The sequence below is a fragment of the Lathamus discolor genome, chromosome 6 (assembly GCF_037157495.1).
Source record: "Lathamus discolor isolate bLatDis1 chromosome 6, bLatDis1.hap1, whole genome shotgun sequence".
In the NCBI taxonomy this organism is placed as follows: domain Eukaryota; kingdom Metazoa; phylum Chordata; class Aves; order Psittaciformes; family Psittacidae; genus Lathamus; species Lathamus discolor.
This window is the reverse complement of record NC_088889.1, coordinates 56,096,708-56,114,177: the sequence shown is the minus strand read 5'-3', so window position 1 is coordinate 56,114,177 and position 17,470 is coordinate 56,096,708. Positions and strand designations below refer to the sequence as shown.

Below are 17,470 nucleotides of genomic sequence, written 5' to 3'. Positions count from 1 at the left end.
GGGGCGCGGGGTACTACCGCTGCCTCCAAGGCGATTGTAACCCAACCTGAAACGTCGGCAGCAGCACACCCAGGGGGACCGGCCGCTGCCTATACGACGGTCAGAGCTCGCCGTCCCATAGCAGGGATTACCTCAGGCTTCAAGCCAGCAGCCTCCCGGCCGCGATCACAGGACGGCAGAGGCACAACCCCCGGGCCGGGAGCCCCTTTTACTCCCCTCATTCCCCCAGCAGCATTTCACTCCTGAGGGGCAGCTGCGCCGCGCCTGACGCCACAGCCAGGCGAAACCTCGGTGACCGACTGCAACTCCACAGGCACCGACACGGTAACGTCTCTCCTTCCCCGCCTCCCGCCACCCTCTCGCAGCTGCCCAGCCAGCGCCTCTCTGCAGAGCGGAGGCGGAGGCAGAGACAGCCCCCGCCAGCGCCGCCACCGCGGAGGCCTGTGGGACGGGTAGTCCCCACCTGCCTTCGCCGTGACGCCACGAGCCTGGTGAGAACTACCATTCCCGGCGCGCCCCGCGCCGACCCGGCGCTGTGACCCGCCGCTGACGAGGGAGCGGCTGCGGCAGGAAGGCGGTAGAGGGGTTTGGTCACCCAGCCGCAGCGATGAGCTCGGCCAGGGAGTCCCAGGGCCACCACGGCCGCAAGCGAACAGCCTCCCCTGATGTAAATAGGGGCGGCGGGAGGGGGGCGGAGGAGGAGGCGGCTGGGAGGGAAACTGTGGCGGAGTCCCGGTACGGTCCCCGAGCCTTGCGCGGGACGCAGGGAAGGCCGCGGCCTTCCCGGACGCCGTCTTCCTCGCGTTGAAAGCCGTCCGGGAAACAGCGGCGCCGGGGGCTGAGGGGCTGCCCGGGGCAGCTGGGCCCACGGGGCCCACCGCGGCGGAGGGTGCGGGCGGGCGCAGTTAGCGTGTGCTCCCGCAGGGCTCCAGGAGCTGGGAGGCGGCGGACCTTGGCAACGAGGAGCGGAAGCAGAAGTTCCTGCGGCTCATGGGTGCTGGGAAGGTGAGGACGCGCCGCTGCCCCCCGCGAGCACACGGGAACCCGAGTGGGAGAAGGTTCCCCTCCCCCCCCAGCCGCTCCGTGGGGTTTTATATTTGCAATGCAACGAAACCTCCCTAGGAGGCTTGCTGCAGGCCGCAGTGCTCTCAGAAGAAAAAGAGAACACTCAAAGGCAATTCTGCTTTGGGACTCTGCTTTAAGGAGGATTTGGGTTTCACAGCCGCAGCGGTCTTATGTCGGCAGCGGTTTAAGGCAAAACATAGGTCTTAAATAGTCTAGTGTCTGCCGTGCAACTTCCTCCCACGCGTTCATCCTTTCAGACCAGCTAATAAAACTTGTTATAGATCAACAAACCTGCACACTAAGTCTGTAAAATTTTCTTTCATTTGAGGAAAAAAAAAATAAAATTGTGCTTTTTCCATCTAAAAAATATTTAGTATTGCAATTCTACATACCTACAAGAAATATACTTTCACTTGTACTAGCTTATTATGCTTGAAGAGTATTTTTGTAAGGTAAAATATTTTACTGTATTAAAGAGGTGAAAGTTATACTTCTTAGGGGACAGGAATATAATGCCCTATTAAAGCATCCCACTACCACTAATCTTAACAATAACTGCTTGGATAGTTAATGCTGCTTGCTATGTAATTCCAGTTCTTACCTATAGGAACACATTTGCTAATGAACAACTGCTGAACCAGTTAATTAATGAGCACTGTGAAGGTCTTGCTTGATATTGTGACCAGTCTAAAAGCAGGATCATTGTGAGCTGCACCAACTGAAGTATTGCATAGTGCCAGTGAAAGAGAGGTCAGAACCGAAATTGACACATGTCCAGCATTGTCTAGTGTAGTTTTCCTATCAGTGGCAAGAAACAGAACAAAATAGTTTTAGAAATAGAAAAATACCAGCTTTGGGATGTGGGAAGAGTAAGAAGTAGTTAGTCATTGGGATTACTTTGTCAGAAAATTTGAAGGTGAAACAAGTTCATCAAGAGGCAGCAGTTGTGAGCTAGTGTAACTTACAGTTCTATAGTTCATTGTCAAGGTTTGGCAGCAAACCTTTTCCATTCAAGATTTCCAGAATGTTGGCAGAGCTATCAGTGCACCCTAAAGCTCCAAAACAAACTGCCTTTTCTTTTAGAAAGAACATACTGGCCGCCTTGTTATCGGAGACCACAGATCAACCTCTCACTTCAGGACAGGTCAGTTTATCCAACAGCTGATACAAAGTTGGAAATCTAACCCTTATTTAGGAGCATACCAGTACTTTGAGCTTCATAGATACTGCAGGGAGACTTCAGATTTTGTGGCTGGAGTTCAAGACAGTTCATGCTATGGATTTGTAGAAGTTCCTAAGTTCTCGTTAGATTGCTGACTGTTTCTCTAACTGCTTTCTTGTCTTCTGAAATCCAGGTTCAGCAACATATTTGGTGGTCAGTTAAACTTGTGTACAAGTGCCCTGGGAATCAGCCTATAGGTCCTCAGTTTTACTTTGCTGTCAAAATAAGAAAGTAAAGCTTTATTGCCATTGGTACCTAGCAGTATTATACTTCTTCCTTGTAGTCAGGAATGAATATTGACACCTCTTAAATTGTTGGGCATGGAAAACAACAGGCTTGATTTCTGCCCCTACCTGATTACCTATTGAATAGAAAGATCTCTGCCTTAAAGTAGTGAGGTAGAAGCTGAAAAGATCTGCAGGGTCATCTTGGCTGTCAGCAGTAATTTGATGTCATATAATGTATGACCATGGTAACTTCTTGTCATGCTTGTTCAGGTAGTAAGTCAAAATACATTGAAACCAGGCTGAGCTTGACTGTTGTGAGAGAAGCTTTGATAAAGCTGTGTAGAATAGCAACTGCCAGAGTTCCAGAAAGCTCCTTTCCCTGATACATTCCAATAGTAATTTTTCAGTTGAAAAATTATCTATGGGCCAAAACACCAAAAGAAGCCTGGGGATTTGTTCCAGGTTCTGCTCTTTGCTTGCAGAGTGACTGAGAATCACTTCCTTATACCTGAATTTCCTAGAAAGGAGATGATGTTTGCCCTGAGGATCCGTAAGAAATCACTACTGCTTTGTCATTAGCAAAAAGTTAAGATGGTGTTTTTTTCACAAAAAATCAGAATAGCTATTTTCTTAACATTTTCTTGTCCATCATACAGTTATTGTCCTTTTATAATAACGCATAGCTCTAACTTCCAAATGAGGAAATACTAATTTGCAATACAGGCTTTATTTTTTTTTTTAAATTTTACAGAGATAAAAATTGAAAATTAGACTATTACAGGCCTGTTGAGAGAGAATTAAGAGATTCCTACCCTTTAAAAGAAAAGGTTTCTTAGCTTTTTTAGACCATATTTTCCCCAGTAAAAATGATTTTTTATTTGCATACTCAAGTAAGTAAAAAGGGCATGTAGAAGTAGCTCATGAAAACCAGTTTTTCTGCTAATTTCTAAAGATGGGAAAAACACAGAGATGTAGTAACCACCCCTCGTAATTCAGGATCATAAAACAGTTTCAGATACATCTCTGTATATGAGAGTGGTAGTATTGTCCCAACTTCTGTTGCTATATATTATGGTTTAATCATAGAATCATATGAAGTGAAGGTCAGAAACTTTTTCCTTGCTGTGACATGTTGTAGCATTCTCAGGAAGTACAGAGAAGCCATACTGGTTACATTCACCTGGTTTAGTAGAACATAAAGCCATGCATAGCACATCTCTCTGAATGCATCAGCTGTTGGAAACTTACAAACCCATCTTTGTATCAAAGCAGTTTTGCTTGCACACTGATGTGATTGCTTATAAATATGATGGTTTGTATGCAGTAATACTCAGTCCAGTAGTTTAAGATGGCTAGATTTAAGCTTTTTTCACAAATATATTGCTAAAACTTTGAAAATGTGACTTCTTGTAATTTGATGTCTTTGTTAATTTGAATGAACCATAACCAAAGTACACTGGACAATGCAGGGGAAGAAGACAAGAAAATGAATGAAGAATTGGAGTCTCAGTACCAACAAAGCATGGACAGCACGATGTCTGGACGAAACCGCCGTCATTGTGGACTTGGTTTCAGTGAGGTAGTAAGTTGTTTATTTCCATAACGATTTGCCTTTCAGTCCGCTAAGACAAGATGATAACGTGGTTTAAAAATCCATCACTACAGCTGCTGGCAAACTGCTGCAGTTTGATTTATAAAAGAAACTTACTGCAGCCACTTTACCCCTAATTGTGTATGTTGTGGTGGTCTGAAAATTATTAATGTTTCTTATTGTTCTGAAAAGTGATATGACGTGTAATACTCCATACTAGTCAAGACTGATGAGGACAGAAGGTGACAAAGATATTAAATCAGGGTCTTGCCATGTAATACATAAGAAGACAGGATAACCATCTGCATTGTTGCTGAGAGCTAATTAGTCGTAGCTGCTTCTTGTGGTGAGGCACATACCTCTTTGGGCCTGAAACGGAACTGGCTATAGAGGTGTCAGACAAGGGGAATGTGCTGTATAGAGTCCTTCAGTGAGCTGGTCTTGTACTTGTAGGGAATTCCATAGGAGTGAGCAGGAAGCGTGACAAAACCCAGAGAATCAGGTTATTTGGAACATGTCTTCATCTGCTGATTGAAAGATGCAATAATTATTTTTTTGCTACCTATTAACACCAATTACTGCATAAAAATATAGCTTATTTTTCCAGAGTGAGTAAAGCCACCTGTGCAGTGCTGGGAATTCTTAATATTACAGCCATGGAGGCATTGCTTGTCAGGACCATGAACAAAATGTCATTTGTTATTGATAGCAATATCATTGGATTACTTCAGCATTCCCCATGCTGCAGTGTGCAAAACTTAATTTCAGGGATCAGTCACAAATGTGAATTCTTGGCGGTATAGCTGTTCATTTCATTATGTTTTCTCCATGACAAATGTTCAGGTGTCATGTACTGCATATACCAAAGTAAGTATTTACTAAACTGATGTGACCTGAAACTTTTCAAACTCATTTAATGGTGCTTTTAGGATTTCTGCTGTAACTAAATAAGAGTGTGGCTGGTGAAGCCATGAGTGTCATGGTTGGTATATGGTTAACCACTTCAGTGGAGTTGCTTTCTGTATACTAACTTGTATGTTAAGGACTTAGGTTTAGCAATAGAGCCCATTCTAGTACTAAAATGAAAGGAGCCATTAAGCAAAACATTCTCACTGTGAAATATTAAAAGCTGCAGTGGAGTTGCCAGGAAATAATGGTTTATCTGTCTCATAATCTGAACTTCCAGTTTCAGGAAAGTGAAGAACATGAAGAGGCAGTTGGACACTCCTCTGAAGAGAGTTCAGAGGACTCCGAAAGTGGCTCTGAGTCTGAACAAGAGGAGTCTGCAGAAGAGCTACAAGCTGCTGAAAAACATGTTGAGGCTGAGGTTCCAGAAAGCAAAAAAGAAGCAAAAAGCAACTATAAAATGATGTTTGTTAAAGCCAGTGGTTCATAACTGCAGATGTAACAGCTTTGTATTCCAAGTACAGTAAGCCTTATTGTTACAGTGCAAAGTGGAGGACTGCTACAGCACAAACCTTTGTATTATGATTTTAAAAAGACCCTATTAGATGACAAAGTAGTATTTGCTTTCTGTTGCCATGGATAACATTTTTACAGGCACAGTGATATTACTGGTTTTTGTGTAAAGCATATAAAATACTAGATGGAGTAATAAACTTTTTGTTCCTGCCCAGTCTCTGCAATGTTACCTAACTTTCCCTCCCCTTATTCCATACCAGATAAGGAAACTTCGTGTTAGTGGTTTCTTTAGTTAGTACCCTAGTCTTGAATTTTTAACTGTTAAGATTACATGTGAATTACTTGCTGTTGCATTAGTTGTAAAATACTGGTATCAGCACCATTCTGTGATGTACTAAAGCTTTAAGCAATGATTTTGTCTATAGATGCTAGTGTTTACAGGGTTAAGAGGAGAAGTCACTCAATGTTGTGACATTGTTAATCGCTGCGTCCACCTGAGGTCTTACAGCAGTTGCACAGGAGAAGATTTTGTAGAAATGCATAATACAACAGATTGTTCTAATTACTTCTTTGGCTTTATAAGGAGCAGGATAAGCTGTAGTTCATTATACCTTTAAGTAGAAAGGAGCGAGTTTTGAATTACTGTCTCCTGGTTATAGCACTGAGCTGTTATGAACAATAACTTGTCATGAAGAACCCTAACTATTCTATGATTCTATGAAGAAACCAATTTACTTTGAAAGAGAAGATATACTTTGATAATGAAAAAGAGATGCAAAAAAATGTAGCTTTTTTAAAAACAGAGAATACAGAATTAAGTACTAAAGCCCTTCTTCCTTTTAGTCCTGCATCCCTTGGACGTCTGAGTCAGTTACCACAAAAAAGGTTGTACCTCTCAAGTAAAGTTGGTAACGGAGTCAGGAGTTCCAGTAACTCCTTCCAGCAAGAATTAAGCACACCCATTCCTCTGCAAATTTGTAGTTTACTGTGTTCAAGTAATTAGTAAAATACTGTAACTTTTTAGACTTAGTTTCCTCTTAGTACATCAGACACATCCACTGCCTCTTTGTACTGGGAGAGCAGAACAGCTGATCTGTACCCCTGGCCACAACAGTGTTTCAGGAAACACTCTGGATGCTCGTGGAGAATCTTCCATGTCTGTACACAAGTTTATGACATGCAGACAACATATGCAAGCCAGTTTGCTTATGTGAAAGCAGCAGCATGTACTATCAGTGTATAGGTTTATTGAATGTAAACACGGCAGCAGCATCATTTACTGGGGGAGAACTTGGAATATGGAAAAAATAAAAGTAGTATGATTGTAAATAAAAACTGAGTGTAGATTTTGATTGGTTTACTATATTTGCATTTAATACAAAGTTTATCAAAGTAATTCTTTGAAGTAAAACTTGGAAAAGTAATTTGGTTTTAAGACCAATATTACAGCAGTCACTAACAGTGATTTGTATGAGTTTGTTTTTGTTTTCCTGATACTACCAGCTTCTAATACATAGAAACTAAAGTTCCTTGTACATGTTTTGAAGAAACCTCACCATGACTTATGAAAGCTGCTCTTTCTAGGAAGACAGGCACCCTCCCCAAAAGATAAATGATTAAGTTGCCTAATAGACTGATACCACTTTATTCCTATTTAGACACTTAAGCTACATTTATTTAAACCAGCATTTCACTGTTAAGTTCTTCTAGCTGCAGCTGCTGCCTTTTATTGCCTTAAGGGCCATTACCAAATTAAGGCATGAGCTGCAGAATGCTGCATATACACTGACACCTCTGCCTTCTGTCCCTGAGCTCTCACAACCTTTCTTTCTGTAGCTGCTCAACATCCATGTGGATCTCTGACCTTCCCCACCAGCACGCGTGCAGTTAACTCACTTTCAGGAGGCAATGGAATCCATTGCTGCATACTCTCTCTGCTGGGCTGAGGACCCTGCTGCTTTTCCATTAGCCTGCAAGGGCACAGTAAAACTTCCCCTTAGGGCTTTTCTCCATGGTGGAACCAACCTGGAAAGACCCAGGAGAAGCAGACACAAGTCTGTTTCTGTGTAATATTTGTAAACATACTAATAACTTGCCAATTTAGCTGTGAAGGAGCCTGGCTAAGCTGCTCTGTATATAGAGAAAGGCTGATCAGTGCAGTAAATGTTTTCATTCATGGTCAGTTTTAGCAATGTTTGGTATAATGGCATTAGCAGCAGTGGCAGGGACAGTAGCAGAATGGTTTCAGCTCTTGTACTTATCAGAGACAGAGAACACAGGAAAAAAAAGTTAGTGTCATTGGTTGATTCTAGACAGTTTTTCACTTTTTCAGGCTGGTATAGAAAGAGCTCCCAGAGATGATAGCAGAACACATAAGCAGGCATCAAATCCTGAAGAGGGCAACTGTATTTGTCTTTTCAAATTAGATTTGGCCACTGAAATTCCTCAACTCAAAGACCAGCTTATTTCCATCTCAATAGAAAGGCGGAAGTCTGCCTGTTCTCCTGCGGCATAGGAAACATCTGATGTAAGTTAGTGTTTGTAAACCATGCAGATAATTTACATATACAAAGGCCAGTGCAGGCACATTATCAGTGCTTGTCTTTGGAAAACAGAAACCACTTGAACAGGTCACAAGCCCCAGCATGCCTGTCCCCCTTCCATTTGCCCTGGCATAGGGAACCCCTCAAGACAAGCACCATCACAGACCACTGCCCACAGGGTCCTGCAGTTACAAAAAGTGATGCTAAGCCAGGCAAAAAGGGATTCTCAACATTGTACAGGAATTCAAGGCCAAGAAAACCAGATCTATAAGTTGCCCTGTAGCTTTATGCAACTGCTTTACAGTTTACTCTCCCTTTCTTCCTGAAGAGGAGGCTGACAACTTGATTCCTGAAAGCACAATTTATAGGCCAGCTTCAAAGCTATAGGTCCTTCTAAGGCTCTGGTTGGGGAATTCACATCAAAGGAGACATGCACATGTTCTGATGCCAGAGAGGATGGTTGGTAGAAATCTCTGTGGATTTGCTACAGTCCCCAGTACAAGGATTAAATTATGCACTGAAGCTGCCTCTGTAAACTGCAGGAGACAAAGAGAATAAGTGGCAGTGCAATAACTCATAATCAAAGCCTGGCACAATTATTTGCATCAGCCTCTTGGAAGCTGTCAGGGGACTAAGAGCAGGGACCTGTCCCGAGGTACCCTCATTGAAGGGACAAAGCAGAAGTTGGATTTGTCTGCTTTTAAGACTGCCACCTCAACTGCACTTCTCGTGAGAAAGGTGGTACACATGAGTGGCACACAAGTGTACAGCATGAGTGGCACACAAGTGTACAGCATCCCAACAGGTAAAGTTTCCTTAGTTTTCCCACAGCATGAAATAAAGTACTTCTTACTGATTTAATCTAATTTGATTTGATTTTGATGTGCAGATGCAGAATTAGGTCACACAAAGTTTGTGCTATTACCTATCCAAATCAAGTACCATTTATGGTGTCCATAGCTCAGGAAGATCTAGTTGAGAAGAAAAAGAAATGGAACGTAACACACATCAGAAGAGGCTTTTGTATCTTCAGTCCAGCAATCCAGGGATTCATATTAAAAAAAAAAAAAACCAACAAAACCAACTTCCTTGTTTTGAACTTTTCCACAGCTGCCCACCCTGACCTGCAGAGAAATTCTCTCAAAGCATTACCATAAGTGGTGTATAGTAAGTAAATTTTCATCGCAAGTCTATCAAGCTGTATTAATGACTGCAGAAAGGTTTGATAACCTGGTTCCTTTTCAGCCTTGTATTTACTGCTAAAGCTTTAAAGCAAATGCAGGTGAAGCTTTTCATCCTTAACTGGTTGGGGCCAAGCCTCTTTCTTTCCATGACACCCTCTAAAATCTAGTAATTGTCATGTGTTTGTAAGGATGCAGTAGCAGAACATCTCTTTCCAAAACTCTTTTTTTTCTTGTCAAAAAGACTTCTTAACATAACAAATCCATACTGCTCACACACAAACACGCACACAAACTAAAGATCAAATTTATTCAGTAGTCAACCCATGCAGCCACTACCCAGATATGGAACAAAATTTGCAGATAAAATAATTTGCCAAGTAACTTCTAAACTGGGTTCAGTGAAGATAAATGAAGCATCCTCGGGCACACATTGGGCATTGAGAAACCCAGGGGACACAGCTACACTCACAAGATGTTGCTCTCTTTTCCCCGAGACTCCCAGCCAGGTTAGGACTTGGGAAACGAGCCGAGCAGCCAGTTCTGCTGCTCATTTCAGCTGCGGTCCCTCAGCTTTTGTGTGTTCTGTCCTTCAGTACCAAAGAGAATGGGCTCAATGTGTGTGCATATGTGTTCATGCCCCAACCCATACACAGACACCCTACAATTGTGCTGAGCAGAAGACAAAATCCTGTTCCATATGGAAGAAGATGATGCCCAAAGGCACAATACAGAAGAAGCAGAGCAGAGACATAGAACTGTTCAGTGTGAACTACGTAGTCAGAAAAGCCAACAATCCATACAATAACAAGAGACAAACAGAATTAGCAGGGACTTCTCTAGTCTCAGCTGTTTCTCCTAGAGTGGTATAACACTGTAACGAAGAGTCACCAGCCGTTTCATTAGGGTTACATCTTGCAGAAGCCATCAGCCAGGGTTTCAGAAAACCTCCAAAAATCTCCCATGTCTCAAGAGATGAACCAGAAAACAATGCTAAAGCTTTTCTCAATTACGGCTCTAGAGATACAAATCAAGCCAGCCCGAACCCCTTGATAACATAACAGAACTGCGGCCAGAGGCTGCAGCAGGCCACACAACACCCTGTCTTGCACTAACACATCACAACCGCACAAACAGAAGCCCTTGCTTGGACCAGGCTCTGTGCCAGGAGAACTGACCCTCATCACCCCTGGCACTGGTGCAAGGTGTTTCTACAGGGAAAAGAGTTTCACACATGCTAGCCATTTTCAACTGCAATTTGGCTTAAAAGAACAGAGCCCATAAGCTGGCAACAGAAAAGGTGACTGTCCCATTACCAAAACACTACATTGACTCACCAGTGATTCTCTCCTTCACCCACTGCCACCATTAACACTCTACTGTCTGGTGATTCCCATTCATAAGGTATTTTTTGTACTAGGATACCAGACTTGTATTCACACTTGCCAGCTATTCCTTCTTCTTACCTCCCCATCCACAATTTAGGTCAAGTCCCTTTGTTAAAACATCTTGCTTCTAAGTATTCCAGCTCCTTCAACCTTTATACTGTCTTTAACTTCTAACCACTGGACTGCTCTCCACGCTCACCCTCAGCCTTATTTTTACTCAGTCTTGTTTGCAGATACCTCTCTGCCATTATTTCCTACAAACTCACTACTCACCTTTGTTTTCTTAATCCCTTTCTTCCTTTTGTGCTTTCTTATACCATAGCTCCTTGTAAAGGCTTCTTCTAGTGGGCAACAAGAAAACATCATTGTCCTTCAAGGTTATGTCTTATAGCAGTTATTTCATCAATAACTGCTCCAAAAATGCTGTTCAGTTTCCCAGGTGTTTTCCTTGGAGGCTCTCTGTAAGGCAACTGGGAGCACTGACAGGTAAATAACAAGTAAACACTGCACAAATGTGCACATATGCAATACTTTGTGCTTTTATTCACTTTTATAATTAGCACTTGAAGTTATTTTGCCCTCTCTCAGTAATTTTGCGGCAGGCTTTATAATTTTACCTCTCTCTTAGGTTTACCTGTAGTTTAACATTCAAAGTATGGCTGTTGCACAGAATACCTCAACAGACTTGTATTAAAAATGCTCTTTAAAATTCCAAAGCTTTGAACTAAAGAAGTATCTCCAGAAGTTTTCATGGAAAGTTCATCTCAGTTGGTTCAATTCAGCTACAGTTAGATGCACCTTTTCAAATAATGGAAAAAAAATGTAAAGGGGTCAGACCCAATCAATACACTTGTTCAAACAGAATTTCAGCACTGTGATGTGTGTATTTTTTGTGCTCTTTCTTTGTACTGCTCCACTATGAAGAAAGGTTGCTTTTGCTAGTAGAGCAATAAAAATCTTAGCCTTTTGAATACAGCCAAATAACCAATGGGAATGTTTACTAGGTGTAAAAAATACAGCATTTTTTCATGTTTTTCTTGTGCATGGCTTTGTTCTTTTTTTATAACTATGCAATACACAGACACACAGAAACACATGCGGCACAAGCAAAACCTTTAAAATACCCAAAGACAGCCAGAAATCAGAGGGGTAACATCAGACCGTGCCTTCTGTATCTTCCAAGTTTCGACACCAAGCAAATCTGGTCTTTCCTTCATGTAACACCCAGGCGTTAATTGCTAAGATACTTGGGAAATTTGTGGTTTTACGGAGGGGAACAGGCACCAATCTAAAACACACACACATGCATTTGAAGGTCTGCAGATCAGAGGAGCAGGTGATGCAGGTGGGAAAATTCGGGTGGAAACAATACCAGACCACACCGGGTGGGCTCTGCTTTCTCAAACAGCAGCCCAGGTCTCTCTCCAGAGACCAAGGGGTACCTGAGACCACCTCACGGGACCTTAAACAGTCTTTTGAAATAGCAGCACACAACTTCAGTTGTATTTTTCAATAGCTTTTAGTTCCACACATAAGGAACTTCCCAGAATAGAGTCTATTAATACGGTTGTTCCCTCAAAACCTTTTAATCTTGTTGTTTGTTTGGATTTTTTTACAAAACCATTCTGGATGCCTCCATTACTTGTCCAGTCCTTCAAAATAAATAGCTTTATATAGATGCACAAAGACAAGCACCAGCGCTAGAGCCCACCAGGATTTCCTAGCAGCCCAGCAAAACACATGAACTCATGAACAGTAGTGAGAAACAGGGTGGGGGACGTTCGGGTGTTGGGCAAGTCCGAAAAGGTGAAAGCAGGGCTACTTAGGAGTATCAGGCTGTAGCTTTATAAACTGAGCTCAGCAGTAAAATCATAGTAACTGTAGTTGAAGAAATTGAAACCAGATGCATACAGGAACAGAAGTCAGTCTGCATCATTCTTGCTTGGTATAACATTACAAAACACCAAGTAGAAAACAGTGCCTTCAAAAGAAGAACTGATGCTGCTTTCTAACAAGTTTCTGTTTCTTTAATTATAATTAGTCCCAAACACTTACACTTAATAGGCATAGGTGGGGGAAAAAAAAAGCCACTTTCTGGCCAAAATGATACTGATCTGCAAGTAGACATAAATATTAGGGAGTTGTGTTTAACACCTACAAAAGAACCTTTTGATTAAAAGAAACAGAACTGAAAAAGGAAACTGACCCAAACCAAACGCTGTAAGTATAGGAAAATTAACCCTCATTATTTAAAAGCTACACCCATCACTGCAAAAAAGATGGATGTGTGAAATGGACTGGAGAACAGCATTTCACACATTTAATAAAAAGTTTTGGAAGAAAAATTATCTTCATGATTTTTTTCCCAAATACGGGATTACCTATAGACACAGACCAAAACCTTTAGAAAGACTGGTTTTGTTAACAATGTTAATGGTATAACTATGGAACTGTTGGAACAAGTCCAGAGGACGGCCACGAGGATGATCAGGGGACTGGAGCACCTCCCGTATGAAGACAGGCTGAGAAAGTTGGGGCTGTTCAGCCTGGAGAAGAGAAGGCTGCGTGGAGACCTCATAGCAGCCTTCCGGTACCTGAAGGGGGCCTATAGGGATGCTGGGGAGGGACTCTTCATTAGGGACTGTAGTGACAGGAGAAGGGGTAACGGGTTAAAACTTGAACAGGGTATGTTTAAATTGGATATAAGGAGGAAGCTCTTTCCTGTTAGGGTGGTGAGGCACTGGAATGGGTTGCCCAGGGAGGCTGTGAATTCTCCATCCCTGGCGGTGTTCAATGCCAGGTTGGACAAAGCCAACCTGAAGTTTAGTGCGAGGTGTCCCTGCCCATGGCAGGGGGGCTGGAACTAGATGATCTTGGGGTCCTTTCCAACCCTAACTATTCTATGATTCTATATACAGCAAAATCCTCCTCTTTCATGCAAGCTGGTATGAGCAGATTTTGTATATGTGATTAAAGAAAATCAACATCTCCCACAACCTGCAGAGCAAAAGGGTTCCCTTCCTTGTGAGGGCAATCCCTTCCCTTCCTTGTGAGGGCAGCAGACAGAATTTGGAGTCAATGGCTGCTGTAGTCCAAGATCCCACGGGCTGAGCTCCTCACCCACAATTACGGGCATATAGGCTACCCTCCTGCCTAACAAAGCTGCTGTACAAAGAATGCAGTTTCACTGAGCCATGAAACATGTGGTCAAAGGCTCCTTTGTGTGCCTGAGAAACAGGACAAGCATGTCATAAGCAGCTCAGCTCTGAATTTCTGCTGCATGCATCTAAAGGTCAAGTACTCGCAGTCTCAAATAGTCACTCTCAAGTTCGCAGAGTCACAGAAATACTCCTAACTGCTTCTTTACATTTTGTTCCAGAGATTAAGTTTCAGAAGAATCAAACATTTCCACTGGTCTCCATCAAATTCGTGTAATTTGAGGGAACTGTTAGCATGTAAATCCCTGCTGGTCAGTACCCCATTCACATACAGTGCACATGCTACTGTGTGATGCCTCCAGGTTTTTGTCTGCTTTTAAATTGAAGTTACTTTGGGTACTTTATTTCACCAGAAACTAAATGGCTAAGAATGTATCAGACAAACATACGTATCTATGAGACAGAAAGGACAGCATTGTATCATTATGTATAGAACACAACCCTGGAAAATCCTTCTATTCAAGAATAAAGAGAGATGAAATCAAATGCTAAGAAACATCTCTAACTAAAAAAAAAAGATGACACTGGTGTAGGGGGAACCTGATCCAAATGCCAGTGAAGTACATGCAAAATTGGGGAACTTCAGCAGCATTTGAACCAAAGCAGAGCAAAACGTAACAGCACAAATGACTCTGGATTTTCAACTACATGAACACTGCTAAGATGGCAGACAAGACACAGGCAAAAGGAGGCAGTTATGTTAATATTTTAATCTGTACATATACCATTTTCCACACTGTTATATTTTATTTAAATTAATGTTTTCTTGCAAAATACTCATTTCTGCTTTCAAAACTTTTTATAAAGGCAAAAATAAATCATTATTTTGGCAAAAGGTTCTGAAGTTGATACTGGCAGTATTGAGGTAAAGTAGATTGCATTAGCTAAATACATACTTTTAAGAATATTTCTGAGCATAGTGTTAATATGATTTGTCTTAAAGTCTGAAACTTGTAGGTCAATCATTTTCAAGAGTTTTGTAGCTATTACTCGGATACAACAAATAAACAAGTTAGTGGTTTCACAAAATACTGCAGAAGTATTTCTCAGTAATTTCTCATCCAGAGCTGAACTCAACTAATAACTGCATAATATTGGGAAATTTTTGCATGTCTTGCCTTCAATGCATACACAAGTTCCAAGTAACATAGCTGCGGCAATTCATTTAATCGTATTTTCTCCTTAGGTAACTACCTCACCCTTTGCTCTGTACATAAGTAAAACACTGAATTTCAAAGTTTGGCAAAGTTGAGCAACAGGTGACCACACATACGAAATTAGCAGGCGCCACATTACATTAGTTTTGCTGTTTCCAGGATAAATACTAGCCAATACATCATACTGCAATGTTTATTGAAAAAAAGAATTCAAAAGAGAAATATATATTTACTAGCGAAATAACATGTGCTATTATTGTTTTTTTCATTTCTTCCCATATTTTAATTAAAAGTTTTCTTCTTTCACATCTTTCCAAAGAAACTAAAATTTGCCAGCTGTTTGTTTCTTAGGGGTCCCAAGCACACTGTGTAGCGATACTACCAAGTTAATCATATGGGATCAAAAAAGGAAATGGGAGTTAAAACTGGCTTCCATTATGGCTTTTGTTGGAAACTTCAGCTATACAGTGGTTACCGATGTTTAGAAATTTAAGCTAAAAGTTCTTGCAATGTATTACTTAATGGGCAAAAGGGTGGGTGCTTAACTACAAAAATACTCAATCCAAAACACCCTTTTAGCACCCTTGCATTAGCTCTACACATAACCTATGAATGTGCTTCTAGCTTGTTCAAATTTTCTTGCTTTTTCCATGAAACTTTACATTGTGCATCTGAGCCTGAGGGGGGAGTAACAGCATCTTTCAATATCTATGCAAGTAGTTTCTCTTAAAATGAATTCAGCCCTTGATTAAAAAAAAAAAAAAATCTAAAATACATTGTTCTAAAAATACATTGTCAGTATTTTACAGAGTTTATTAAAAGTGCCATTTATTCATATAAAAAGTCTGAACTAAACGGAAGTAAAAATAAAATTATTTGCAAATCTCTTCATTTTCATAGAAAATCCTCCTATTATGCTCAATGTATTTCCAGAAGAACATGTCATCAGCCGATGCGCATCTTCCAAGAAAGGTGGTAAAGAATCTCCTCTTCCTTCCACATGGTGCCACTAGGAGGGATTTGTTTTGAGTCTTACATCAAGTGTTCACTCACTGCTTTGGCTAGCATGAAGTGAAATAAAACATGGTTAAATATTCAAATGAGCTCACTAAGCCAAGCAGTAAGCAATTGCAGGAAACATTTCTTTATTAAAGCCTTCTGCAGTTTGACAGAATGAACAAGTCCTATGGACACGTGAATGATTATCTTATGATGCCACTGATGCTCAAACTCTTGTGACCCCTGCATATCACTGGTTATTGCAATTATTCTCTTCACATTTTTCCTGAAGAAAATTTATGTTTTCATATATATATGTAAATATGTAACTATACGTACACATGTATGTATGTTTATATAGACATGTGATACACAGGTTTTAAAGTCAGTTTGGAATCACAGAATGGTTGGGGTAGGAAGGGACCTCTGGAGGTCATCTGGTCCAAGCTCTTTCTCAAAGCTAATACCCTGGGATCATATGGTTATTTTTCTGGGTTCTTGAGGCCACACATGAGTACCCTATTCACAGGCAAAGATCTTAAGTGATAGTGACAATCAACTAGCGTATCCCTGGATATGAGTCAGGTATTATTCAGACCCAACAAAAATGGTAGAATCTGGTTTTCAGAAAGATAAACTGAACCAGAAAAGCAAATATCTATTTCCTTCAAGCTCTGTAGAGGCTTCTAATGTCTATATACACCTCTTGATGTAAATTTATCTTTTTTCACAGGCCATGTATAAAGGAGGTCACTGCCTGTTTGGGCCTTTCCTGTATGTGCTCAGTTTTATTTAGATTTTTTTTTTTTTAACATAGATATTTGACTCAGATCAGTGACAATGAAAACAAAGGTATCTAAAGGTTAACGCTGTTTGAGTTATTCACTCAATCAACCCTCTTTTCTACTTAATTTATGTTTTACCATTTTGTCCAACATCAGGCAATAAAATTAGGCCCAAGGAAATCAGAACGGTGAGAATAATTTCAAAGGAAACTATGGAAGCCTGGTGAGTGCCTTAACTAGGGGCACACTTCACAGTCAAGTATAATATTTACAGGTTTTCCTAGTTCAAAGAGAAAAAATCCTGAAAATACTACAGGGAAGAGAAGATATGCTTCTTTTATAAGGACAATGAAATTATCACAATTTTAATACTTGAAATGGCAAAGTAACTTGAGACAAATATCAAGTTTTCTGTTACACAGTTCAATGAAAACCATATCAAAGGTATAAAAAAGTCATATACAACATTGTAGAATTAGTTACGAAGGGCCAAATTTTCAGCTCACCTCAATTAAGACTCTGATGTTAGTTCATGTGTAAGACACCAGTTCACAACTGAATCCCCTGCTTGTATGAGTTTGCACTTTGGATTCATTTGAGCAGCAACTGTATATGCCGCACACAGGCACAAATACCTATGCACCCCTACATTAGCCACAGGAGTCACAAACA

General features: G+C 41.1%; 2 protein-coding genes across 11 annotated transcripts in view; one reads left to right on the top strand and one right to left on the bottom strand.

Moving 5' to 3' along the window:
• Positions 1 to 530: 530 nt before the first annotated feature.
• Positions 531 to 6,862, top strand: C6H11orf58 (chromosome 6 C11orf58 homolog). The gene is made up of 5 exons (XM_065682933.1): positions 531 to 667; positions 925 to 1,005; positions 2,149 to 2,209; positions 3,984 to 4,093; positions 5,292 to 6,862. The coding sequence occupies exons 1-5, from the start codon at positions 608 to 610 to the stop codon at positions 5,499 to 5,501; spliced, it is 522 nt and encodes a 173-aa protein (XP_065539005.1). The 5' UTR covers positions 531 to 607; the 3' UTR covers positions 5,502 to 6,862.
• Positions 6,863 to 14,547: 7,685 nt separating this feature from the next.
• The window catches only part of PLEKHA7 (pleckstrin homology domain containing A7), a 156,641-nt gene continuing 153,718 nt past the window's right edge, over positions 14,548 to 17,470 (bottom strand). For all 10 annotated transcript variants that reach the window (XM_065682928.1, XM_065682922.1, XM_065682925.1 and 7 more), the window contains one exon: positions 14,548 to 16,075. Coding sequence is in view for 1 of the 10 variants with exons in the window: in XM_065682925.1 (XP_065538997.1) it covers positions 16,047 to 16,075 (29 nt within the window). In the remaining 9 variants the exon portion in view is untranslated. The remainder of the gene's footprint in view (positions 16,076 to 17,470) is intronic.

What these genes read in the sequence shown, in the direction of transcription:
- C6H11orf58 (XM_065682933.1), top strand. Translation starts at nt 608, where the DNA reads ATGAGCTCGGCCAGGGAGTCCCAGGGCCACCACGGCCGCAAGCGAACA. An exon ending in GGCTCATGGGTGCTGGGAAG is followed by an intron (nt 1,006 to 2,148) that starts GTGAGGACGCGC and finishes CTTTTCTTTTAG; the next exon opens with AAAGAACATACTGGCCGCCT. An exon ending in AACCTCTCACTTCAGGACAG is followed by an intron (nt 2,210 to 3,983) that starts GTCAGTTTATCC and finishes TGGACAATGCAG; the next exon opens with GGGAAGAAGACAAGAAAATG.